The 22,378-nt window shown below is 34.3% G+C and overlaps 1 protein-coding gene and 1 long non-coding RNA gene across 8 annotated transcripts in view; both read left to right on the forward strand.

The window, feature by feature from the left end:
- Window positions 1-22,378, forward strand: part of PALS2 (protein associated with LIN7 2, MAGUK p55 family member) — a 111,172-nt gene that overhangs the window by 65,783 nt on the left and 23,011 nt on the right. For 6 of the 7 annotated variants that reach the window (XM_082471911.1, XM_082471913.1, XM_082471915.1 and 3 more), the window contains exons 3-5: window positions 6,177-6,329; window positions 10,033-10,185; window positions 11,222-11,449. In XM_082471911.1, the coding sequence (XP_082328037.1) occupies window positions 6,177-6,329; window positions 10,033-10,185; window positions 11,222-11,449 (534 nt within the window). Of the gene's footprint in view, window positions 1-6,176; window positions 6,330-10,032; window positions 10,186-11,221; window positions 11,450-21,634; window positions 21,674-22,378 lie in introns of all 7 variants that reach the window. The other variant, XM_082471916.1, reaches the window with a different exon arrangement.
- Window positions 42-6,086, forward strand: LOC309665609. Its single transcript, XR_014266572.1, has 2 exons — window positions 42-3,306; window positions 3,640-6,086. It is a non-coding gene; the product is annotated as an uncharacterized lncRNA (long non-coding RNA).

A 22,378-nucleotide genomic window follows, 5' to 3' on the forward strand; every position in this document is an offset into this window, starting at 1 on the left:
TTTATTATGTAATGTTTCTCTTTGTTCCTGATAATTTTTGATTAGTGTTAGCATGGTATGTCTTCCTCATTATCTTTACTTTTAATCTACCCGTGTCTTTATATTTAAAGTGGGTTTTTTGTAGACAACATGTACTTGAGTCTTATTTTCTTATTGTTTGGTCTTCTATTCATTTTCTGCCATCTCCGTTTTAATTGAGCATTTTATATGACTTCATTTTTTCTCCTCTTTTAACTCATATCAGTTATATTTATTTTTTTAAAAGATTTTAGTGGTTTCCCCTTGATTTTGCAGTGCACATTTACAGCTAATCTAAGTCTACTTTCAAATAACACTATATTACTTCACTGTAGTATAATAATACAGTAGTTACATGAAGTAACTACCTCATAACAGAATATTTCCAATCTCTCCATTATAGCATGGCTGTCAGTCATTTCATTTACCCATAAGCTGTAATCATCAAATACACTGTTGCTGTTATTTTTGAAGAGTTAATCTACTAGATTAATTAAGAATTTTTAAAAAGATTTTATTACTTTCATTTATTTTTTCTCTAATGCTTTTTTCTTTATGGAGATCTCAGTTTTGGACCTATAGTCCTCTCTCTGAGAGGACATTGTTTTCAAGGCAGGTCTACTAGCAACAAATTCCCTCAATTTTTGTTTGTCTGACAAAAAGTCTTTATTTCTCTTTCACTCTTGAAGGATAATTTGACTGTATAGGTATAATTCTAGGTTGGTAAGTTTTCTTCTTTCTACACTTCTTTCCTATCTGAATGCCTTTTATTTATTTCTTTTTCCTTTTTTTTTCTTTGAAACTTTCTTCATTGGTTCTTTTTTATTTATTTTAATTGAAATATAGTTGATTTACAATTTTGTGTTAATTTCTGCTGTCCAGCAAAGAGACTCAGTTGTACATATACATTCTTTTTTATATTCTTATTTGTTTTTTTTCTTGACTAATTGTCCTGGCTAGAAGATTCAGTACAAATGTTCAATAGAATGAAGAGAGCAGACATCCTTATCTTGTTCACAATCTTAGGGGAAAAGCATGTGTTAAATATAATATTATTCACTACTAAATATAATAGTAGCTGTGGGTTTATACTTTCTGTTCTAAATTTTGACTTTTTTGTGCATATGATTCCATATCAGTACCTACAGAGAACCTTCGTTCTCTGTAAAAGTGGCATAATATTCCATTGCATGAATATAACAAAATTTTTTAGTCAAACTTCTGATAGATATTTAGGTGACTTTTTCACTTACAAGTCATGCTGTAATATGCAGTCTTGCTACATGTTATTTTGCATATGTATGTATATCTCTAAGATAAATCTTAAAAGAATCATTGTAATTTTGGTAGATATAGTCAAACTGCTCACTAGTGTGTTCCCACCAGAAAAGAATGTGCGAGAATGCCTCTCTTCTGCCATATTCTCACCAACATGGTATGTTACCAGAATTTTATACTTGCCAATCTCATTTTTTAAAAAAGTATTTCAGTGTAGTTTTAGTTTGCACTTCTCTTATCATGAAGGAGGTTGTATATCTTTTCATATGTTTAAGAAGTATTTGAATTTCCATTTTTGTGAATTTTTCATATTCTTTGCCCATTTTTCTTAGTGTGTTGCTGATCTTTTTCTTACTGTTTTATAGAAATCCTCTCTCTCTCTCTCTGTATGTGTGTATATATATATAGAGAGAGAGAGAGAGAGAGAGAGAGAGAAGTTAACCTTTGGTCTGTAATATGATTCGTAAGTATTTTGACCCTAGTTTGTCATTTGTATTTTGACTTTGCTGATTTCTGACAAGAAGAAATTTTAAATGTTCGATTTTAAATGTTCAATGCAGTTTATTTTATTGGGCCTGTTTTTGTTTGTTTAAATTATAGCTTCCGGATTTGGCATCATAGTTATGTCTTTGCCACTCAATGATTATAAAAAGATTCTTTTATATTTTCTCTGAATACTATTAAAGCCAAGCTTTGTAAAAAGCCCTTTCTCCTTTTAAAAAGTATAAGAATCCCATTTTTAGTTCTTTGACATCTGTGTGGGTCTCCTAATTCTACAGGTATCTCTAAGAGTGGCTCAGCTCCCTGAGTGCCTTGAGATATTGTTTATCTAATCTAAGAATTTGAACTTTTTTTGGTTAACTAGATGACAAGTTCTTTACTCATTGAAGAATTCAGTTCTAATTTAGTTACACTTATTTCATCCATTTTTTTCAACAGAACAGATCTCATCCTTTTTGATATTATATATGCAGAAGCAAAATAAAAAATGAATTCTCCATTCTCTCTGTCTTATTTCCACTTTCTGCTCAAATTCTTATTTTTTGGTTATTTGTGAACTTGTCTTTATCTTTTTTGTTCAAAAGTCTCTGGAATAAAAGAAGAGGATGTCTCTAGACCATAGTCAATCTTATCTCCTATTTACTTAGCTTTTTCGAGAAATACTTAATGAGCAACTACAATATACTTAGCCATGTTCTAAGAAGACAGAAACAAAATTTATGATATTTTTGTTTTTAAGGGAGAAAGATAAGGTTATTACACATAATCACAATACCATTATCATTACCAGGTATTTGTCACGTATAGTGCATAACTTTTGTTAAAATATTTTGTTTGTTTGTTTGCAAGCATAGATGGACTGTGCTTGGATAAAATACGCAGAAGTTTTGAAAGAACTTTTCTTCTCTGCAGTTCATTTCTCTAAAGTGCAGTGGTGAATAGGATTCTCAGAACTGGACATACAAGAGGGCTTAGGCTATATTTGTATCAACTCCAAGTCTACAAAGCCAGTCATGGCATGTTCTTCCAAGCACTTGTGGCAGGTGACATATATTTTTATTGAGTTGTGCTAGCTTTCTAATAATGCTTTTTCTTAAAGGAAGCAAGACCCATTTATTCAAATAGCATGTGATTCATATCTGTTTCTCTGGTCCGTTTTCAGTATTTCCTTTGTCTTTTTTGTTTGCTTGTTTGGTTAGTTAAATTCAAGTTGGTACTTGCCTCTTGAAAGCTACTAAATAAATTCTGACTTTAAAGTGAATAAAGGTCTCAACTTCTTTCACAGTATCCTAGAACTTAAAAAGTTACTTATTAACAAATATGGACCTGTATTTGCTTTCTTGGAAAAACTAAAATTGATCTTGATTGAACCCAGCTATATCTCAGAAATTAATTTTCCATATTAATATAATTATAGCTGCAGTTTCACTTAAAAACTTTTCTTCCTCTGAGAACTTATGTATTGTATAGTGAGATTTTTTTTCCTACCATAAAACCAGTCTGTACCAGGCTTTTTTTTTTTTTTAAGTAGAGGGAAGGGTTATTTATTTATTTATTTATTTATTTATTTTTGGCTGTGTTGGGTCTTCGTTTCGTGCGAGGGCTTTCTCTAGTTGCGGCAAGCGGGGGCTACTCTTCATCGCGGTGCGCGGTCCTTTCACTATCGCGGCCTCTCTTGTTGTGGGGCACAGGCTCCAGACGCGCAGGCTCAGTAGTTGTGGCTCACGGGCCTAGTTGCTCCGCGGCATGTGGGATCTTCCCAGACCAGGGCTCGAACCCGTGTTCCCTGCATTGGCAGGCAGATTCTCAACCACTGCGCCACCAGGGAAGCCCCTGTACCAGGTTTTTGATGTGCAAAAACCTTCAGGTATATTTGTTTTTATAGCATAATTCTGCCCTCCACTTGACTTCCTCTTTCTCTCTTGCCATCAGTCTTTCCACATTCCCTCCTGTCCTCTCCAAATTTGGGAGCAATAAGGTAGGTGAACATAGAAAGGAGGGGAAGTGTATTAGAGCTTTCAAGTCAATGATCGTTTCTGTTCCTTTACTTTTCCCAAAGACTTGAATTTAATCAAAGTCTACCAGTATCTAAAGTAACATAGGATATTGTAGAAACTATATTGGCTTAGTTCCTGAAAATTTTAAGCCAGTCATTATCTGTTCCCTGGAGAAACAGGTGATCTTTATAGCTCTTTGAGCAAACAGGTGGAGGTTGAAAGGGTGTATGGTATTCTTGAACTATAAGAGTATAACTTAATACATCTAGACTGGAAGAGCCATGCTAAGAAGCAACAACTCAACTAGCAGTCAATGAGAGCATATGTCACACATTTAAATGAGTGAGAGTAATGCATAATGTTTTAGATTAAATAATTAACCGCAAGATGATGATAGAGTAGCTGGCTATATAGTGATAAAGTCGAATAAGCTTTAGTATGTAAGAGCTCCAGCCTTGATGTTGGACTACCTGACTTAGCCACTTACCAGTAGTGTGAACTCAAGCAATCACTGTATCTCATTTTGCATCATCAGTGTCTGTGTCTATAAGGTGAAGATGATAATAACATACCTACATTTTCTGAGTACACACACACAATCTCATACTGCGCTGAGAATATAGTTCCGGGCACAAAACAAAAGCCCTCAATAAATGTTAAAGTTCTTTTCTTCCTTTTTTTTAAGATTTATTATGCTACCATAAGAGTATTAAAAGTATTTGCAACGTTAACGATGCTACATTAGATTTATTAACAACGAATATTTGTATTAAAGCAATTAGCAATTCTAGCTTGTTTTGTAAGAGTTAAGTAATTGTGTACATTACTTTTTTTCCCAATGGTGGTGATAATCATTCCGTGATATATGCTGAATGTCTTCATCATCCTGTCTTTATTAGGCTTGTATTATACTTTAAGAAAATTATAGATTTACCTATTCTCACTCTTTGTGGCATTCTCTAGTCTTCCTAATTTTTTTCTTATCTAGATTTAGTAGAAACTCATTCCTCTGTTTAAATTACATTTGGTCTTTTGACATTTTTCTTTGTTTCATAACAGTTATAATTTCTTCTGTATCAGTTTATTTCATATGACTTAAAATTTCTTCTTCAGAGGTGTTTCTTTAAAATGTTGCTAATGTATAGCCCCTCTCTTCTACTTAAACTTATTTCAACCTTGTGAATTGCCTGGAAAAATATATTTAAATGTAAAAATGCATTTTTAAGATTAGAAAATGTATCATTTAGAAGATGACATACAAAAACCAAGATTGTTAGATAGCTCATTAACAATTTTACATTGATACATGTGAAATGATATTTTTGTTTAAATAAAATATAATTTAAAAATAAAAAAAATTAGAAGATGTGTTAGAACTCTGAAGGATCCACTCCGTATGGTAGAAATAACATCTAAAGTATTATAGGGATAAGTTAAAGTTTGATACTATTTCCGCTTGAAATTTGGATTTTTCGTCACTTACAGAACTGAATCTTAAAATGTTAAGTGTGAGATTTGTCATCTTGCATGTTTTCATTTATAAACTAAATCTTTATAGTTATGCTCTACCTGTCTTCAAAATCAGACAGCAACCATTTATCAGAAAAACAACACTTAAAAGATAGAGACTGCTTAGTGTTCATTCTAAGTTTGAATTTAAAACTCTGCTTTACTCCCACTATTAAAGGATAATTAGGACTACGTATTTCCTGTGACAGTATGATTCATGGTTCATTTTCTGTGGAAAAGTTTGTGAGATTAAAAAAAACAGATCAGCGTAAGATATGGAGACATAAGGGGATCATTCCCCTAATGAGATCATATGGTCCTTCAAGGCTCAGTTCAAGAGTTGCCTTTGCTGAATTGCCTTTTTCTGCTGAATTTTCAAAACTGGAAAATGATAGCTTTAGGATTATCATTTGGGGTTCTCAAAATGATTTTCATTATTTTTTAATGACAATCCATATAACGATTACGTTCCTATTTTTTATTTTTATTATGCTTAATCATTTAATAAAGCATAAACGGTATCATTTAGAGTTTGAGTCTAGACTAGAAAGTCATTAGGAAATTCTGTCAGGTAGGAAATATAATACATTTTTTAAATTGGCCTATTCAGTTTTTTCATGGTTTAGTTATAAAAATGAGTTTTCCATTACTTTTAGGGTAGGAATAGAGGCCAAGATTTATTATATTGCATGATAACATTTACTCTGAAATCTATATATTACCTCTCATTGAAAGATTTGGTTGCAATGAATCAAACCTTCAAGTAATATCTTTTAAAACTTTCTTTATAAAAAGGAAACAAATCAAGAAGAAAACTGTGGTCTGGAGCAAAACAGTGTGTGTTATTATTTTAATATACTGTTGTCTTTTCAGGCTCACGAGAGGCTAGAGGATTCAAAACTAGAAGCTGTCAGTGATAATAACTTGGAATTAGTCAACGAAATTCTTGAAGATATCACTCCTCTAATAAATGTGGATGAAAATGTGGCAGAACTGGTTGGTATACTCAAAGAGCCTCACTTCCAGGTAAACTTTCCCTGTTGCTCTTCTTTCCAAGTCCCCTGTATTCCCAAAATATTCTCCTTTAGTAGTTAAGTTTCAGTTTAAGATCATGTTTTTTTAAAGATTATTTAGGGCCATATTTTGCAAATTCCAACTTAGATATTTTAATATCCCGTTCTGCTGGGACTACATAAACAGACACACATACTATACAGATGTATAGGGTCTGTCACAGAAATACATCAGAATGGATTTTTCTTTGTGTAATTAAAAAACAACAACAACAACAACAACAGCCCTGCTTCACCATCACACCACATGCTGGGGACGTTTTTCTCCCTGTGATAGTGCATTTTTCTTCCTCACTACCACTGTTTCCCAGCCCTCCTTGTGACCAGCCGTATACATTTTCAGTATTGCTTCTAAGACTGGGGTGCAGTTGATGACCTTGGAACAAAAGAGAACTGTATGATGATAGAAACTATGACATAGCATACTTTCCATAGGTAAAAAAATAAAAATAAATGCAATTTAAGCGTTTGTCTATGTAGGTGAAGAGTTAATCAGTTTACCAAAGAAGAATCAGTTTCAGAAGAAAAGGAGGTCGAGAGACTTCTTATAAACCTGTAATTAAGACAGTGTGGTATTGGGGCAGTATTAGAAAAATAGAAACCCCAGAAATACATCCACAGACAAATGGCAACTTGATTTATGACCGAGATACTACATTTTAGTGGAGGAAGAATGGACTGTTCAATAAATGGTCCTGGGATAAAGTGTCACCTGCTTGCCATTGCAAATCTTAGCATTAAAAATCAAATGGTAACACCCCTTTGCTTTTTCTCAGAGACTTTCTGTGACTCTCTAACAATGTTACTGCAAAAATTATGTACGTTTATAGTGAGATGGTTCCTACGTAAATCTGTATCTTAGGTACAAAAAATACAAACACATGTCAAAGACACCTTTGTGAAGAGGCCAGTTAGTTGAGGCCTTATAAGGCATACTAAGTTATTTGGACTTTATCCTGAGGACATTGGGAAACTTTGGCTCGGGATTGCGGGGGTGGGTGGGTGGTGGTGGTTATTAAACAGGGAGAGGTCAGATTGTGGAGCCAGATGGTTTTGTACCAAGGCAAGAAGTTGTGATGGCAGTACAGATAGTGGGAAATGTGAGGATTTTCAAGTTCTAAGCAGCAAAATCAATAGGGCTTAGTGAGTGGTTACATGTAACAGCTGCAGAAGAGAAATGTGGGAAGTTGATAAGGACAGGATTTCTGACAGTTGATGGCATCCACTCTAGGAGAACTGTTTTGGACATGTTAATGTTAAGGTAACTGGCCATATTAAGCTTGCAGTACCTTAGAAGCATCTGGTAGAGCTTTTCAAGCACGCTATATTTTTTATATAAGTATATAAAATTTAATGCATAAATTTATATAAAGTTTAATAAATACATAAAATTATGAAATGGCAACAAGTAAAAATTAAGACATTGCATTTTTACTACCCAATCCACTACTGTACTACCATAGTGCATATTCCTCCATACTTTTTCTAGGCATAAATGTACATACATATTTTTTTCCTTTACTGATTGCGATCATTTTGCACACGTTTTTTGTAACTTACCCTTTTTTTCAGTTGTTGATTTCCACTTTTTCATTTCAGTGGACCTCTGTCTCATGTAATACACATTCTATATTCACATATCTCCATTTCCCCCAAAATATTTTTTATAGCTGCTTTGTGCATATGAGTTTTCAACCTAGGTCCATGTGTGGCATCTGGGTGGACCATCCCTTTCTCCCTTGATTATGATGTTGACCCATGGAAGAGACCAGGCCATTGTCCTGCAGAATCCACTCCCTGGATTTATCTGGTTGCTTTCCTGCTGTGTTGTTTAGTTATCCCTTCTATTTCTTATAAACAGAAGTTTTACTTAAAAGATGATTCAAATTAATTATTTGGAACTAGAATGCATCTTAAGTAAGGTGATACAACATAAATTAATCTGCATCAGACAACGTATAATACCTGGTTGGTCCATCACTCCTGATGCTGAGATTAGTCCTTGATTAAGGGCAATGACAGCCTGATCCTACCCTTGAAAGCCTTTCCACTAGGAAGTAATCTAGTATGTTATTATTCTAGCATTATACAAATGCTGTTTCCTTTCAACCATTTACCTACTGACGAACATAAATTAATAATCCTTGCCTGAATCAATATTTTCATTAGAGGTTACAAAATGACATTTTTCAAATTCTCTCATTCTACATTTATTGGCTGGTGTTCTTATATAAAGTAGAGCTTTTCCTCATCAACTGAGCTGTTTAGTTAACCTGTAATGCATTTCCTACTGAAAAGTTAGGGAAATGCTAGATTCTTTGCTTTACCAACTTTCAAACTAAAGAATTGTTTAAAATAGCAATCTCAAATGGTAACAAAGGAGGTTTTTTCAGTCCTGTTTTTTAAATAGCATTGTGGACTTATGGAGTTTTCATTAATTCAGTATGTTTCAGTCCTCTACAATCCTTAGTTTTGTTTTGTTTTGTTTTGATTTGTCAAATTATCATGACTTTGGCCAGTTGTGGGCAGATTTTTAGTATATGAATCTGAAGCTCAGGAGAGTTCTGAACCAAGGGAGTTCTCAGTGTATAAGCAGTGGTTCAAGTCACAGGAGTAGATAATATTGCCTAAGAAGAGTATATATGGTAAAAACTAAGCAGCCCAGGTTAGTGATTTGAGTAACTTCCAGCATTTATAGGAATAATACTTATATATGGATTTGTGAATATTTTTCTTCAGTCTCTTATACTATTTTCATGAAATGACCAAAAATTACCAATTAAACCCGTATACTGATTGCTTCTGTTCTGAACCTGTTGACATTTTCCCCCTTTTATTTTGATCTTTTTTTTTTGTTTGAATTTTCACTCCCACCATTAAAAAAATTTTTTTAAATTTAGGTTTAAGTTTAGTATACACAATTACAGTATAAATGAAAAATAAATATAACCCCCCAAGTTATAAGAAATTCCTAGAAAGCTAGATCAAAGTCATCCATGAAGATAGCACATATACAGTAAATGTAGAAGGTAAAAGTGTATTATATTCAGGACCATTACTGGCTCTTTTTTCCCCCAAAAAATTTAAGTTTTATACCTTTATTAGTAATATGAAATTTCCTATCACTGATATAAGATGCTAATTTTTATTCACTGGATATCTTTTTAACAGACATTTTGTACATGTGAAAAATATGTGGTGTTGCTAACAACAGGCTTAGGATAAAACTTACGGTCCTTGCCATTTGAATTTGTATGATAACTAATAAATAGGAATTGATAAATATCGAGTGATGGTGATGACAGTGGTGGCAATGAAATTCAGTGCCTCTATTGCATCACACTTGGACATCTAGGTTCAGTTTCCGTTAAACATAAGGCTTTCAAAAAAAGTTACAAAACTCTATCAGTCTCTTCAGATCTTTTAAAACAAGGAATACAATATTGTTTGATAATAAGTAAAATGATACATGCTTATATGTCATAAAAAGATTCTGTATATACTTGATTTAACTCATATTTGGGAATTTAATAATTGTGCCTTTCGTGAAATTTTTAGTACTCTACTGGGATAATGAACTAAGTTATTTTTAGTAACTTATTCCATCTGTATTCCATCTGTAATTAATAACCACAGGCTGTTTTGAATCCTTCTAGTCACTCTTGGAGGCCCATGATATTGTGGCATCAAAGTGTTATGAGTCACCTCCATCAAGCCCAGAAATGAATAATTCTTCTATCAATAATCAGTTATTACCAGTAGATGCCATTCGTATTCTTGGTATTCACAAAAGAGCTGGGGAACCACTGGTGAGTTGATAAGTCAGTGCCCTCTTAAATCTGAAATCTGACATACTTGTGGCTGAGTCACTACTCTATATCATTTTTTCTCTCTTTCATAATTATATCATTATGAAAACTTTATTCATGTTTGTTTTATCAGTCTTTTTTGGCCTGTGTGTAAAATACACAGCTGTTGCTCTCTCAACTTGATTTAGCATGCAAAATTAAACCAAAATTAAAAGTTAAACTGAAGTAGAGGCGAGAAGAAGTTTGCCGATGAGTAGCAAACATTTCAAAAGATAACTATTTTTTTCCTATACCCTTTGAAGAAGTAAACTCAGGTTGCTTGCTAATTGTAGTATCAAAACACAGAAGAAGGTTGTTATGAAAAATTGAAGTGACTATACTATACTCCAATAAAAATTAATTAACAAAAATTGAAAACATTGGTAGGACGCTATAAGTAACGAAGTTGACAATTTCCTGATGACATGATTATTTCTGGGCTCTGACTATAAGAACAGTGAAGTGGAAAAATGAGAAAAGCCGGGAACAAAGCCATCAGAATGCACAAATACGTTTTCTTGCTCCTTCAAGCTTCCTTTTATCCTGTGGAATGCCACCTAAGATATGTTTCATTTTCAAAGTTACCCTTACCATGGAAGTCCTTTTTTAAGGGATGGTATATGTCAGTGGTCCCCACCCTTTTTGGCACCAGGGACTGGTTTTGTGGAAGACAGTGTTTCCATGGGGTTGGGGGGGATGGTTCAGGCGCTAATGCGAGCGATGGAGAGCGGCAGATGAAACTTTGCTCCCTCACCCGCCACTCACCTCCTGCTGAGCGGCCCGGTTCCTAACAGGCCACAGACCCCTGGTATATGTTGTCACAGTTGCACGTGGTTTAATGAGATTGGAGTATTGAGTCAGGAGAGAACATGGGAAAAGTAGGAATGATTCACTTACCTACTTTTGGAATTATTTTCTTATACATACATGTTCATGACTATTTAAGATTTCTTCCTAACAACCTAAAATCAATAATTCCATTCCTTATTTCCTTTAGGGTGTAACATTTAGGGTTGAAAATAATGATCTGGTAATTGCCCGAATCCTTCATGGAGGGATGATAGATCGACAGGGTCTGCTTCATGTGGGAGATATCATTAAAGAAGTCAATGGCCATGAGGTTGGAAACAATCCAAAGGAATTACAAGAATTACTGAAAAATATTAGTGGAAGTGTCACCCTGAAAATTTTACCAAGCTATAGAGATACCATTATTCCTCAACAGGTTAGTAATAAAATTCTTGCTAATATTAAGAATGCTTTTATTTCTTTAATCACACTGTTGGGTAGAGCCACCAGTTGCTACTTTTTTGCTAAAGAGAAGAGAAGAGAAAAAACTATCTGGTTTAATTGTTCTAAAGTGCCTTATTTCGTCATGGGTGAATTTTTGGATTTTTAAACAATATCATCTTACTATTCAAAAGGAATTAGGAAAGAAATCTCTTTGTGAACACCATGAACCCTAGCATTTCAGTAACATACAGCTAGGTATGAGAAAAACCATAAAGGCTTTTAGTCATTAATCTAGCAAACGTTTTTGACACCTGTTATGTTCCAGGCTGTGTGAGAAAATAAGCATGTACTCCTGATCACCTCTAAGCTTAGTGTTCCTGGGATGGGCTAAATAGAGAATGAGGCCAGAAAGAGAGGATGGGTCCAAAATGAAAAGAATCTTGAACACCTGATTTGTACACATTTGATCTACATTTTGTAACTAATTTTTAGGTAAAATAGATTATTAAGCAGAGGAATGTTTTAATGACAGTGATCATCTAACCTCACACTATGTTGAGTGAATTTCAAAAAGGAGAGAGATGAGAGATCGTGTAGTCAGGAAGCAGATTTTTGAAGGTGTGGGGTGATTTGTGAAAGGCAACTCTAATGGAAGGCTGAGACGCCTGCTTTGGTTCAGATACCTGTGCCACCGCTTACTAGATTATGCTCTCTGTGCTTTGTTTTCTCGTCTATATAGTTGGGATATTTCTTTACTTAAAAGATTGTTGTAAGGATCAAATGAGTTAATTCACATTAAGCTCTCACAGCAGCACCTGGCACATCCTGAGTGCTCAGCAAGTAGCTGCTGCTATTGTTGTGATGGTGGCGATGAGGTGGTGGTGGTGTGATTGTAAAGAAATGGTAAAGAAGGAAAAAGTAATAAAGTGATGGCAAAGGAGCAGTTGACAATTATGGTAATAAGCATGTTGGAACTGGGGAGAGGGTTTTTGAATCTAGGTACTGAGGACATAGGAAATATCTATCAATGTTTTAGATGCCTTTAATTATTCAGGTTTATTCCATAAATTTATTGTTTCATGTGTGAGTAAAATTATAGGTCTTTTACATAAGATACTGCCAGTATATTTTATTTTAATATTGATAATATAATTTAAAATACTAGTTTATATTTCTATACAATTCTTTGAAATAATGTGTGTTGAATACCTGCTTTATATTCTTTGGAGGATAAGCATAGTCAGTCATGAATTTTAGTATGTAAATTGGATTTCTGAAAATACAGAGGCTTATAGTGAACTTTGGTTCAAACGAAGGGTAGAGACCTTGTCTTCAAGGAAAAGAATCATGAAAGAACTGGTGTTAGAAATTAGACATTTTAAATAACTAGTACCTCTCAGACTACCTTTTTTCCTCCGTTGACACCTGAGTAGATTGGAAAAGTAGAACTTAAGATTTATGTATTTATTTTTAAATTATATGTTAGTTGTGATAGTTAGAAACATTTTTTTTTTCCCCTGTGGTTCACACTTCAGAATTCCTACCAGCTCACCATGGCTATGATGGACTTTTATGGGAAGAAGTAATTTTTGTGATATTAGTAGCTAGGGCTTTGGCCCAAATTCCTTTGTAGATTCTGCACCTGGTGAATGGTCTGAATGATGTGAAATGCAAGGGTATTTAGCCCTATCTTAGGCATACATTTTTGTCCGTCCTGTGCCTTCTCAAACGCTGCTTTTTATGTAGCCTTCAGAACTGGGAGAGGGCATTGAAATGGGGAAGGAGAGGCCTTCCATCCAAGCCTGAGGCAGTCTCAGACCTATCTTACCATAAAAAAGAAGACTCTAACCTGAAGCCTTCCAACAGGAGAGAGAAAACACAGCCCAACTGGGACATTTTTAAAGTGAGAGGGGGAATGATTACCAATTATGCTGGAATACGACTGTCCTGGGCACACTGTGGTCCTCTTACTAAGAGAGACTAATGGGAATCAAGGGCTTTCAGCCTTTCCAGCTCTGCCCCTCTTTCACTCACTGGAAGCTCCACCATGTAGTCCTGTTGGGCCTGTCTTAACTCTTTCTCTTATTGCCATGAGAGCAGATGGAAGCCAGGAGGTCTGCATTACCAGGGTGCTGTTTTTCAAAGCATGGTCAGTGGATCATCTTTATCAGTAACATTTGAGGTGCTTACTAAAAATCCAAAATCTTTCATGAGACCTAAGAATCTATATTTTTAATTTGAAGACCAGGATGGGTTAGAAGTTGCAGCTAATTCTAAAGTTCTCCAACTTACATGTATGTTGGGTTTCCAAAGGCTGTTTAAAATTCCATTTCTTTATTTAAGGCCAAATTGATGGGAATTCTCTCTTTGAGGCCATTATGACCCAGGTGCAAAAAATGTTATGAAAAGAAATTACAGTTTTATTTCACTCAAGGATAATACATGTAAGAATTCTCAGTAATATATTAGCAAATGAAATTTAACAATATATAAAAAAGATACTATAACATGTCCAAGTTGGATTTATCCCATGTATGCTAGGATGGTTTCATGTTAGAAAATCCATATATGTAACCAAACACATTAACAGATTAAAGGAGAAAAATATCAGTAGAGAATTTGATAAAATTCAATACTTATGATTTTTTTTTAAAAAGATTAGTAAATTAGGAACAGGAAAGAACCTCCTTAACCTTACTTTTTTTTTATTAAAAAACCTAAAACATTATTCTCAATAGTTGACTGTTAGAAGCATTTCTCTTTAAAATCAGGAACTGGAGTCTAAGCTGGTCTGCCTGAGACTACTTGAGTGCCAACCCCAGGCCCCTGTGAAGCCCAGTTTCCACCCTAAGATGAGAAAAACCCACCATAAACCAAGAGAAACTTGCCAAACTTCAGGCATAATTGTGAGGGTAAAAAGGAACCACCCTTAGATGATATATGGATTAACAGATGATATTACAAATATCTGTTATAACAGATGATAAAAAATCTTCAGTTCTCCTTAAAGAAACTAGGAATAAACAGTATCTCTGACTTTTAAAGAGGTAAATATATTTGCAAACCAGGGAGTGATGATCCACCTTAACAGTCCTAACACTCAGAGGTCTCTGGCAGCAAACACTTTCACCATTACCAGCCATGCTGAGACAAAGCCCTTGACAGAAAGGTCACCCCAATCTTAGACCAGCTTGGTGTCAGCAAGTTTTCAAGATCCTGGCATAAGCTGGATGGAAAAGCTCCACTTGCTACTGGGGAGGAGGGTGATCTTGTTCAGAATTTTGATGAGGCTGCCAACAGTGAAGCAAAGGGAATTGACCACTTCTTTAAAAAAAAAAAAAAAAATGAAACTTCAAGAATTTTGACTCCTAAAAAATTTTGTTTAGGATATAGTGAAATATCGAAACCTGTAATATTTTAAATTCTGAGGCTCTTGGATACTGCTGCTTTTTAAATTATTGTTTATACAGTTATTTATTTTGCAGTTAATTAAGCCAAAGAAGCCAGAACATAAAGTTTTAAAACAAGGATTAATAAAGTCATTGCTTCGTTAAAAAAAATTCAGAACTAGAGAAGGATGTTCATTAGCGGCACTTATGTTCAATATTTTATGGAAAGTTCCATAAGCGCATGAAGACAAAAATAAATTAATTATGGAAGCAAAAGACTTGTAAAGGAGAAAATAAAATATTATTTTCAAATAGTAAGATTTTTTATTTGAAACCCCCCAACTATAAATTATTAGAAATCATTTAGCAAGATACTTGAAAATAAGATTAATATACAAAAGTCAGTTGCATTTCTATATGCCGTAAGTAGACATCTAGAAATTAACTAGGACATTTACAATAGAGTCAGAGAATGTCACATTTATGTCTAGGAATAAATCTGACAAAAATATTCGAGACCTCCATGCACAAAAACTTAGTAAGATCTAAGTAAACAGGATATATCATGTTCATGGACAGGAAGACAATATTATGAAGATATCAGTTTTCCTTAAATTGACTTGTAGATTCAGTTAAATTCCAGTGAAAATTTCAATAAGGTTTTTCGTGGTATTTGATAAGATGCATAGCCAAGACACCTTTGAGGCAGAAAAGCAGGAAGAGGGGCTTATTATTAATGTGTAGGAATTAAGATACGTGATATTATTGGCTTAGGACTAGACAGAATGAACAGTGGAAGAGAGCGTTCAGAAAGAGACCTACACACATATATTTCTTAGATATCTGACGGAGATGATATGTCTTTCAGTGAGAAAGACTATTCAGTGAATGAAACTGGTTATTCACAGGGATAATATATGAAACTCTACATACACAAATCAAGTAAAAGGGGATACATGGTCAGTAAACATATGAAGAGATATTAAAAATCACAATGTGAGATACCATTTTATAACATTCAGTTGGCAAAAAATGTAACTGTGAATATAGAGTATTTCTTCTACATTGCTGGTGGCAGTGCAAATTGGTATAACCACGTTGGGAGGAAAAAGGTTTAGCATTATTAGGGTTGAATGTTTACGTATACTAAGACATGTAATTTCTTAGAGCAATATGTACAGCTAGAAACATGTTAACAAGCATGTCATTTCCCCAAAAGAGTACATGCACAGAGCATGATACTATCTTTTTTAAGTTTTAAATAACTAGATATATATACTTTTACAGATTACATATAGGTTTAATAAAACTATACCAAAAGGAAAGCAAGGAGTTTGTGGACACAAGATGCAGGATGAGGGTTACCTTCATTGTTGGGGAAGCGAGGGTGGTGGGATGGAATGGAATGTGGGCAGGAGGACCATGTAGGTTTCTAGCCTCTGCTTTGAGTGGCAAGCTCATGGCTTTTATTATATTGTTAAAACTAACAAAATAAAAAAATAAAAGCAGGCCTTGCATGAACTAATGACTCAAGTGTAATGTAAATTAAGAATTATTAGTAGTATGATTTCAGAGCAGCCAGGTTAATAAATTTAAAAAATATATATTTTTTTAACTAACAGAAGCTTAAACTTGTGGCCCACGTATGGTTATTTACCATACAGAAGTGTGAACTGCCCCTGAAAGCTTTTTAAACCAAATATATAATCTAGTTTCCTTGCTGATCTCAAAATATGTTGTTTGTGAGTGCGCATTTGAATAGGCTGAGTTCATACACTTTGAAAATCTTTAGAAAAATAACATTCTCCCTTAATTATCTGTTATTATTGTAGAGAACTTCTTAGCAACTCTGATCACTGCATTCACTACCTTGTCACTTACTCTGATGTGTAAACTCAGGTGGACCTGAAACTATGGCTTGAGACTGAGAGTGTGTACGCAGCACTTGTACCATGTTCAGCCAGCACATTCCCAAACGAATTACCAGCCTCCTTCTGATTTACGACAAAGGTCATGATTGGAGATGTTTCTCCAGCCTTTCATCCATTTGATGATTTTTCTTCTGCTGCTAATTATTATCCTTTGCATAGGCACAGCATACTCCTGTGCAATATTTTACTTTGTCAGTACTTTGACTATTTTTAGCTTTACTTTTTAAAGGTATCTTTGAGGTAAAGTTTGTATAAATAGCATATACTTAAAGCATACAGTTAATAAATGTGGACATATCTATTATGTACCCATGAAACCCTCAATACAGTTGAGACAGTGAACATATCTATCACCCCCAGAAGTTTTCTTGGGTCCACTGTAATCCTTCCCTCCTGCTCCTTACCCCCAGCCCAACCTTCATGCCAGGCAAGTACTGCTCTTCTTTCTGTCACTATAAATTAGTTTACATTTTCTATATTTTTATATAAATGGATTCATACAACATGAATCCTTTGATTTTGCTTTTTTTTTAATCTGACTTCTTTCACTCAGCATAATTATTTGGGGATTTATCCATGTTTTTATGTGTATCAGTAGTTGATTCCTCTTTATTAACAAGTAGTATTCCATTGCATGGCTGTACCACAGTTTGATTATGCATTAACTGGCTAATGAACATTTTTGTTGTTTCCAGTTCGGGGCTATTATAAATAAAGATGCTATGGACATTTACATGTAAGTCCCTCAGGTAAATACCTAAGAGTTGAAGTACTGGGTCATTTGGTAGGTATATGTTGAACTTGTAAAGAAATGGCCATACTGTTTTCAAAAGTGGTTGTACTAATTACATTCCCACCAGCACTATAGGAAAGCTGCAATTACTGTACATCTTCACCAGCATTTGGTATGGTCAGTCTTTATAATTTTAGCCATTCTAATAGGTGTGTCATGGTGTCTCATCATGATTTTAATTTGCATTTCCCTAATGACTGCTAATATTGAGCATCTTTTCATGTGCTTATTTGCCATGCTTATGACTACTTTGGTGATGTCTTCAAATCTTTCATCCATTTTTTATTGAGTTGTTTTTTTCCTTATTATTTAGCTTTGGGAGTTCTTTATGTCTTGATACAAGTACTTTACCGAAATTATGATTTACAAAGATTTTCTCCAAGTGAGAAGGGGCTTGTCTTCATTCTCTTAACACTGTAATACAAAGAGCAGACGTTCTTAATTTTGATGAAGTCTAATTTGTCCATTTTTTTTTTTATGGATCATGCTTTTGTTCTGTGTGAAAAAATCTTTGTACAACACATGGTTATAAAGATTTTTTCCTATGTTTTCTTCTAAAAGTTTTATAGTTGTATACTCTACATCTGGCTCTGTGATCCATTTACACTGCGTTTTTATATAGGGTATAAGATATGGATCAAAGCGTTGGTTTGGGGTTTTTGTTTTTGCATGTAGGTATCCAGTTTTTCCAGCTTCCGTTGTTAAAAAGACTCTTTCATTAGATTTGGAAATTTTTTTGATTGTTATTACTTGGAATAGCTTTTCTGTTCCTCTGTTACTCCTGTCCTTTGGTGACACCAGTTATACATGCTAGGCTCCTTGGAGTTGTCCCGTAGCTCACTGATACTCTTTTCATTTATTCAGTCTTGTTTTCTCCCACTTTTTCATGTCGGACAGCTTCTATTGCTTTGTCTTCAAATTTATTTATTTTTTTTCTAAAATGTCTAATCTGTTTATCATATCCAGTGTACTCTTCATCTCAGATATTTTTGTTTTCATCTCTAGAAATTTGAATGGAATCTTTTTATATCTGCCGTGTTTCTACCTAACATGCCGAATCCTTCCTCCAGCTTCTTGAACATATGACTACTATATGTAAAGTTAAAAATAACTATTTTAATGTCCTTGCCTACTAAATCAGTCCCATTTGTCATTTCCGGGTCACTTTTTTTTTTTTTTTAACATCTTTATTGGAGTATAATTGCTTTACAATGGTGTGTTAGTTTCTGCTTTATAACAAAGTGAATCAGTTATACATACACATATGTTCCCATATCTCTTCCCTCTTGCATCTCCCTCCCTCCCACCCTCCCTATCCCACCCCTCTAGGTGGTCACAGAGCACAGAGCTGATCTCCCTGTGCTATGCGGTTGCTTCCCACTAGCTATCTATCTTACGTTTGGTAGTGTATATATGTCCATGCCACTCTCTCACTTAGTCACATCTTACCCTTCCCCCTCCCCATATCCTCAAGTCCATTCTCTAGTAGGTCTGTGTCTTTATTCCCGTCTTGCCACTAGGTTCTTCATGACCTTTTTTTTTTTTTCCCTTAGTTTCCATATATATGTGTTAGCATACTGTATTTGTTTTTCTCTTTCTGACTTACTTCACTCTGTATGACAGACTCTAACTCCATCCACCTCACTACAAATACCTCCATTTCATTTCTTTTTATGGCTGAGTAATATTCCATTGTGTATATGTGCCACATCTTCTTTATCCATTTATCCGATGATGGACACTTAGGTTGCTTCCATGTCCTGGCTATTGTAAATAGAGCTGCAATGAACATTTTGGTACATGACTCTTTTTGAATTATGGTTTTCTCAGGGTATCTGCCCAGTAGTGGGATTGCTGGGTCGTATGGTAGTTCTATTTTTAGTTTTTTAAGGAACCTCCGTACTGTTCTCCATAGTGGCTGTACCGGGTCACTCTTAATTGGTTCATTTTTCTCCATATTTTAGGTTGTATTTTCCTGCTTATTTGCATGTCTGGTTATTTTTGATTGGCTGCCAGATATGAATTTTACCTTGCTGAGTGCTGGATATTTTTGTATTCTTAGAAATATTCTCAGGTTTTGTTCTAGGATAGTTACATTATGTGGGAGCAGTTAGATCCTTTCAGATTGTGCTTTTTAAGCTTTGTTAGGTGCAACCAGAGTAGGATTAAGTCTAGGGCAGAACCCTTCCGAATACTGAATGCTTCATGAATTATGAGGTTTTTCCACTCACACTGGTGATAACAGGAACTATTTCTGACCCTGCATGACCTCCTCATATTGTTCCCCATAATGCTGATTCTTTACCTGATCGTACTCATGACGTGCACTGATGAGTATTCAGCTGAACGCTGGAGGGAGTCCTCTAGTTCTTGAGCCCTTTCTCTGTGTAACCCTTTCCTCACTGTCACTCTGTTCTGTGCACTGTAACCCCCTTGATCTCCCTGTCTCTCAGCTCATCTCCTCAACTTGGAGACCACCAGGCTCTACCTAGAGTCCCCCTTCCTGGGTTACAACCTGGAAACTTTTTCTGTGCAGTTAATTGGGGCAATTGTATAGTTCATCTTGTTTATTTCCAGTTTTTAGGGATCACTGTCTTTGTTGTCTGATGTCTTGACAAACATTTCATATGTTTTGTCCAGTATTTTAGTTGTTTCAGGTTAGAGGGTGGGTCCTTGTTACTTCTCTTAGTCAGAAGTGGGAGTCATTTTATCTCTACTTTCATTACCATAAGAATTTAATTTTTGAATAGGTGAATCATTCCCATGGTTCTAGAAGTCAAGAAATAGGAATATGTATTCAGCTGAAATCTCCCTTCTAATCTACTACCAGTCTAGTCCTCACTCCCTATTGTTAAACAGTTAAGATTGCTTCCAATCTTTTGCGATTAGGACATATTCAATAGTTAATAGTCTTCTACATAAGTCATTTTGCATATATCTGAGTAACACTGCTGTTGAACACATTCCCAGAGGTGGATTACTAGGTCAGAGGTTTTTTTTGCATTTATAATTTTGATAGCTTTGCTGCATTGTCCTCCCAAGGGATTAAACCAGTTCTTCCACCAACCTGTTAGGACTATGGGCCAATAGGCATTTTCCTATCTACAGAATGTTATCAAATATTTGGATTCCTGCTAATGTGACAGGAAGGAAATGTTATTATAATATAGTTTTAATTTGTATTTCTACTCTGAGTGAGGTTAACATCTCCTCCTGTGTTTAAAAGCCAGTACTTTCTTTTTTCTCTTCCTTCTACTTTAGATTGTTGGTTATTCAGTTCTGTTAGAGATAAGAATATGAGATTGAAATATATTAGCAGGTTGTATTTAGTAACTTCTTAATAACCAATGAACAGTTAACATCCATAGCCTATTAATGAAACACTTTAAAATGTACTTAATAAAATACAATTATACTAAATCTAGTCAAAACTCTGTGATTTAAAGGTCATTACAAAATGTTTAGATCAAAGGTTGGGTTCATTGATTTTTCAGACAAATTTTCAAAGTTCAGAGTAAAACTAGTTTAATCTGAGTTTTTGAGCTTGAGAGTAATGTTCCAAAACTAATTTGGTTAATGAAAAAATAAAATTGCTTCTTCCAGAAATCTTTTACATTGGAGAGATGTGGTTTGTTTGACAAATAATGACATTTCCAGAACAATTTGCTGAGAGTAGGGAAACGAATATTTGAAACTTGGACTAACTCAGAAAGTCTGAGCCTTTTGTTACAAAATATATTCTGTCCCACAGATAAGAATAATAAACACATTCATGGTGAGATGACAGGATCCTCTTACTATTAATTCAGTGCAGCTTTCTTGAAAAGTAAGGAGTATCCAAGTATTTTTACAACTTTGCATATCCATCCTTCTCTGCCTCATCTCAAACACCTCTTTTGCTTCTATCATTTTCAGGTGTTATAGCCTATGGACAATTAATTAGGGAAGTAGTTGCTTTACCAAATGAGTGAAGTAAAAATGGGCCAGTAGTTTGTTTGTATTTTGTTAATTTATTACCAGTTTAAAGTCTGGCTTTATTTATGCGATGAAAAATGTATTTTTAGAGCGTCAGTGTGGAGAGGCATCCATCACACGTCCGTCAGGTATGATGTCATTCCAGGACATTCTCTGCTACTCTGTTTCTCTGTCTTATCAGCCAGCTACATTTACCTTAATTACACTTAATCATTCTGGGTTTTTTCCATTGCCAAAACATTGAGCTGCATGCCATCGTCAACTTAGCCAATTGTCACATTTTAGCGATCTTAATATTGTTTGTATGCTTGCCTTTGAGATATTTCTAAAATTGTATATCAGGAAAAAAATTATTGGCTTACTGATTTTTTTTAAGCATTAATATTTAGCCTTTCAAAAGTTATTGAAAATATTCTGAATGCTTTGTATCAAAATCATCTAATTGTAAGTAACTAAAATTTTGTCATGTTCCCAAATTAAGTTATTCTTAAATTAATGTGCATCCATCATATTACATTTTAGTACACTAATAATGTAATATATCTGCTTGTGTTATTTGAATATCTTGTTTGGTTATATTTATAGAAGTATGATAAATAGAAAAATAACATTGTTATTTTGACTAATTATGTGCTTTCCTGCTTGCTAGTTTACCTGCTGATAAATACTAAGTCAGTTCCTTAGCAGATAAAATTTGAATTTCTATAAATATGCCTGAAAAAAGTCTGTATTAAAGTAATTGCTCTGAACTTGCCATCAAATACTGAAAATGCTTAACTTAATTAGAATTCAAATTAAAATTAATAAACTAAATATTTTGGATATTGGAGATC

The sequence above is a fragment of the Balaenoptera physalus genome (genome assembly GCF_965194825.1).
Source record: "Balaenoptera physalus genome assembly, chromosome: 8".
NCBI lineage: Eukaryota > Metazoa > Chordata > Mammalia > Artiodactyla > Balaenopteridae > Balaenoptera > Balaenoptera physalus.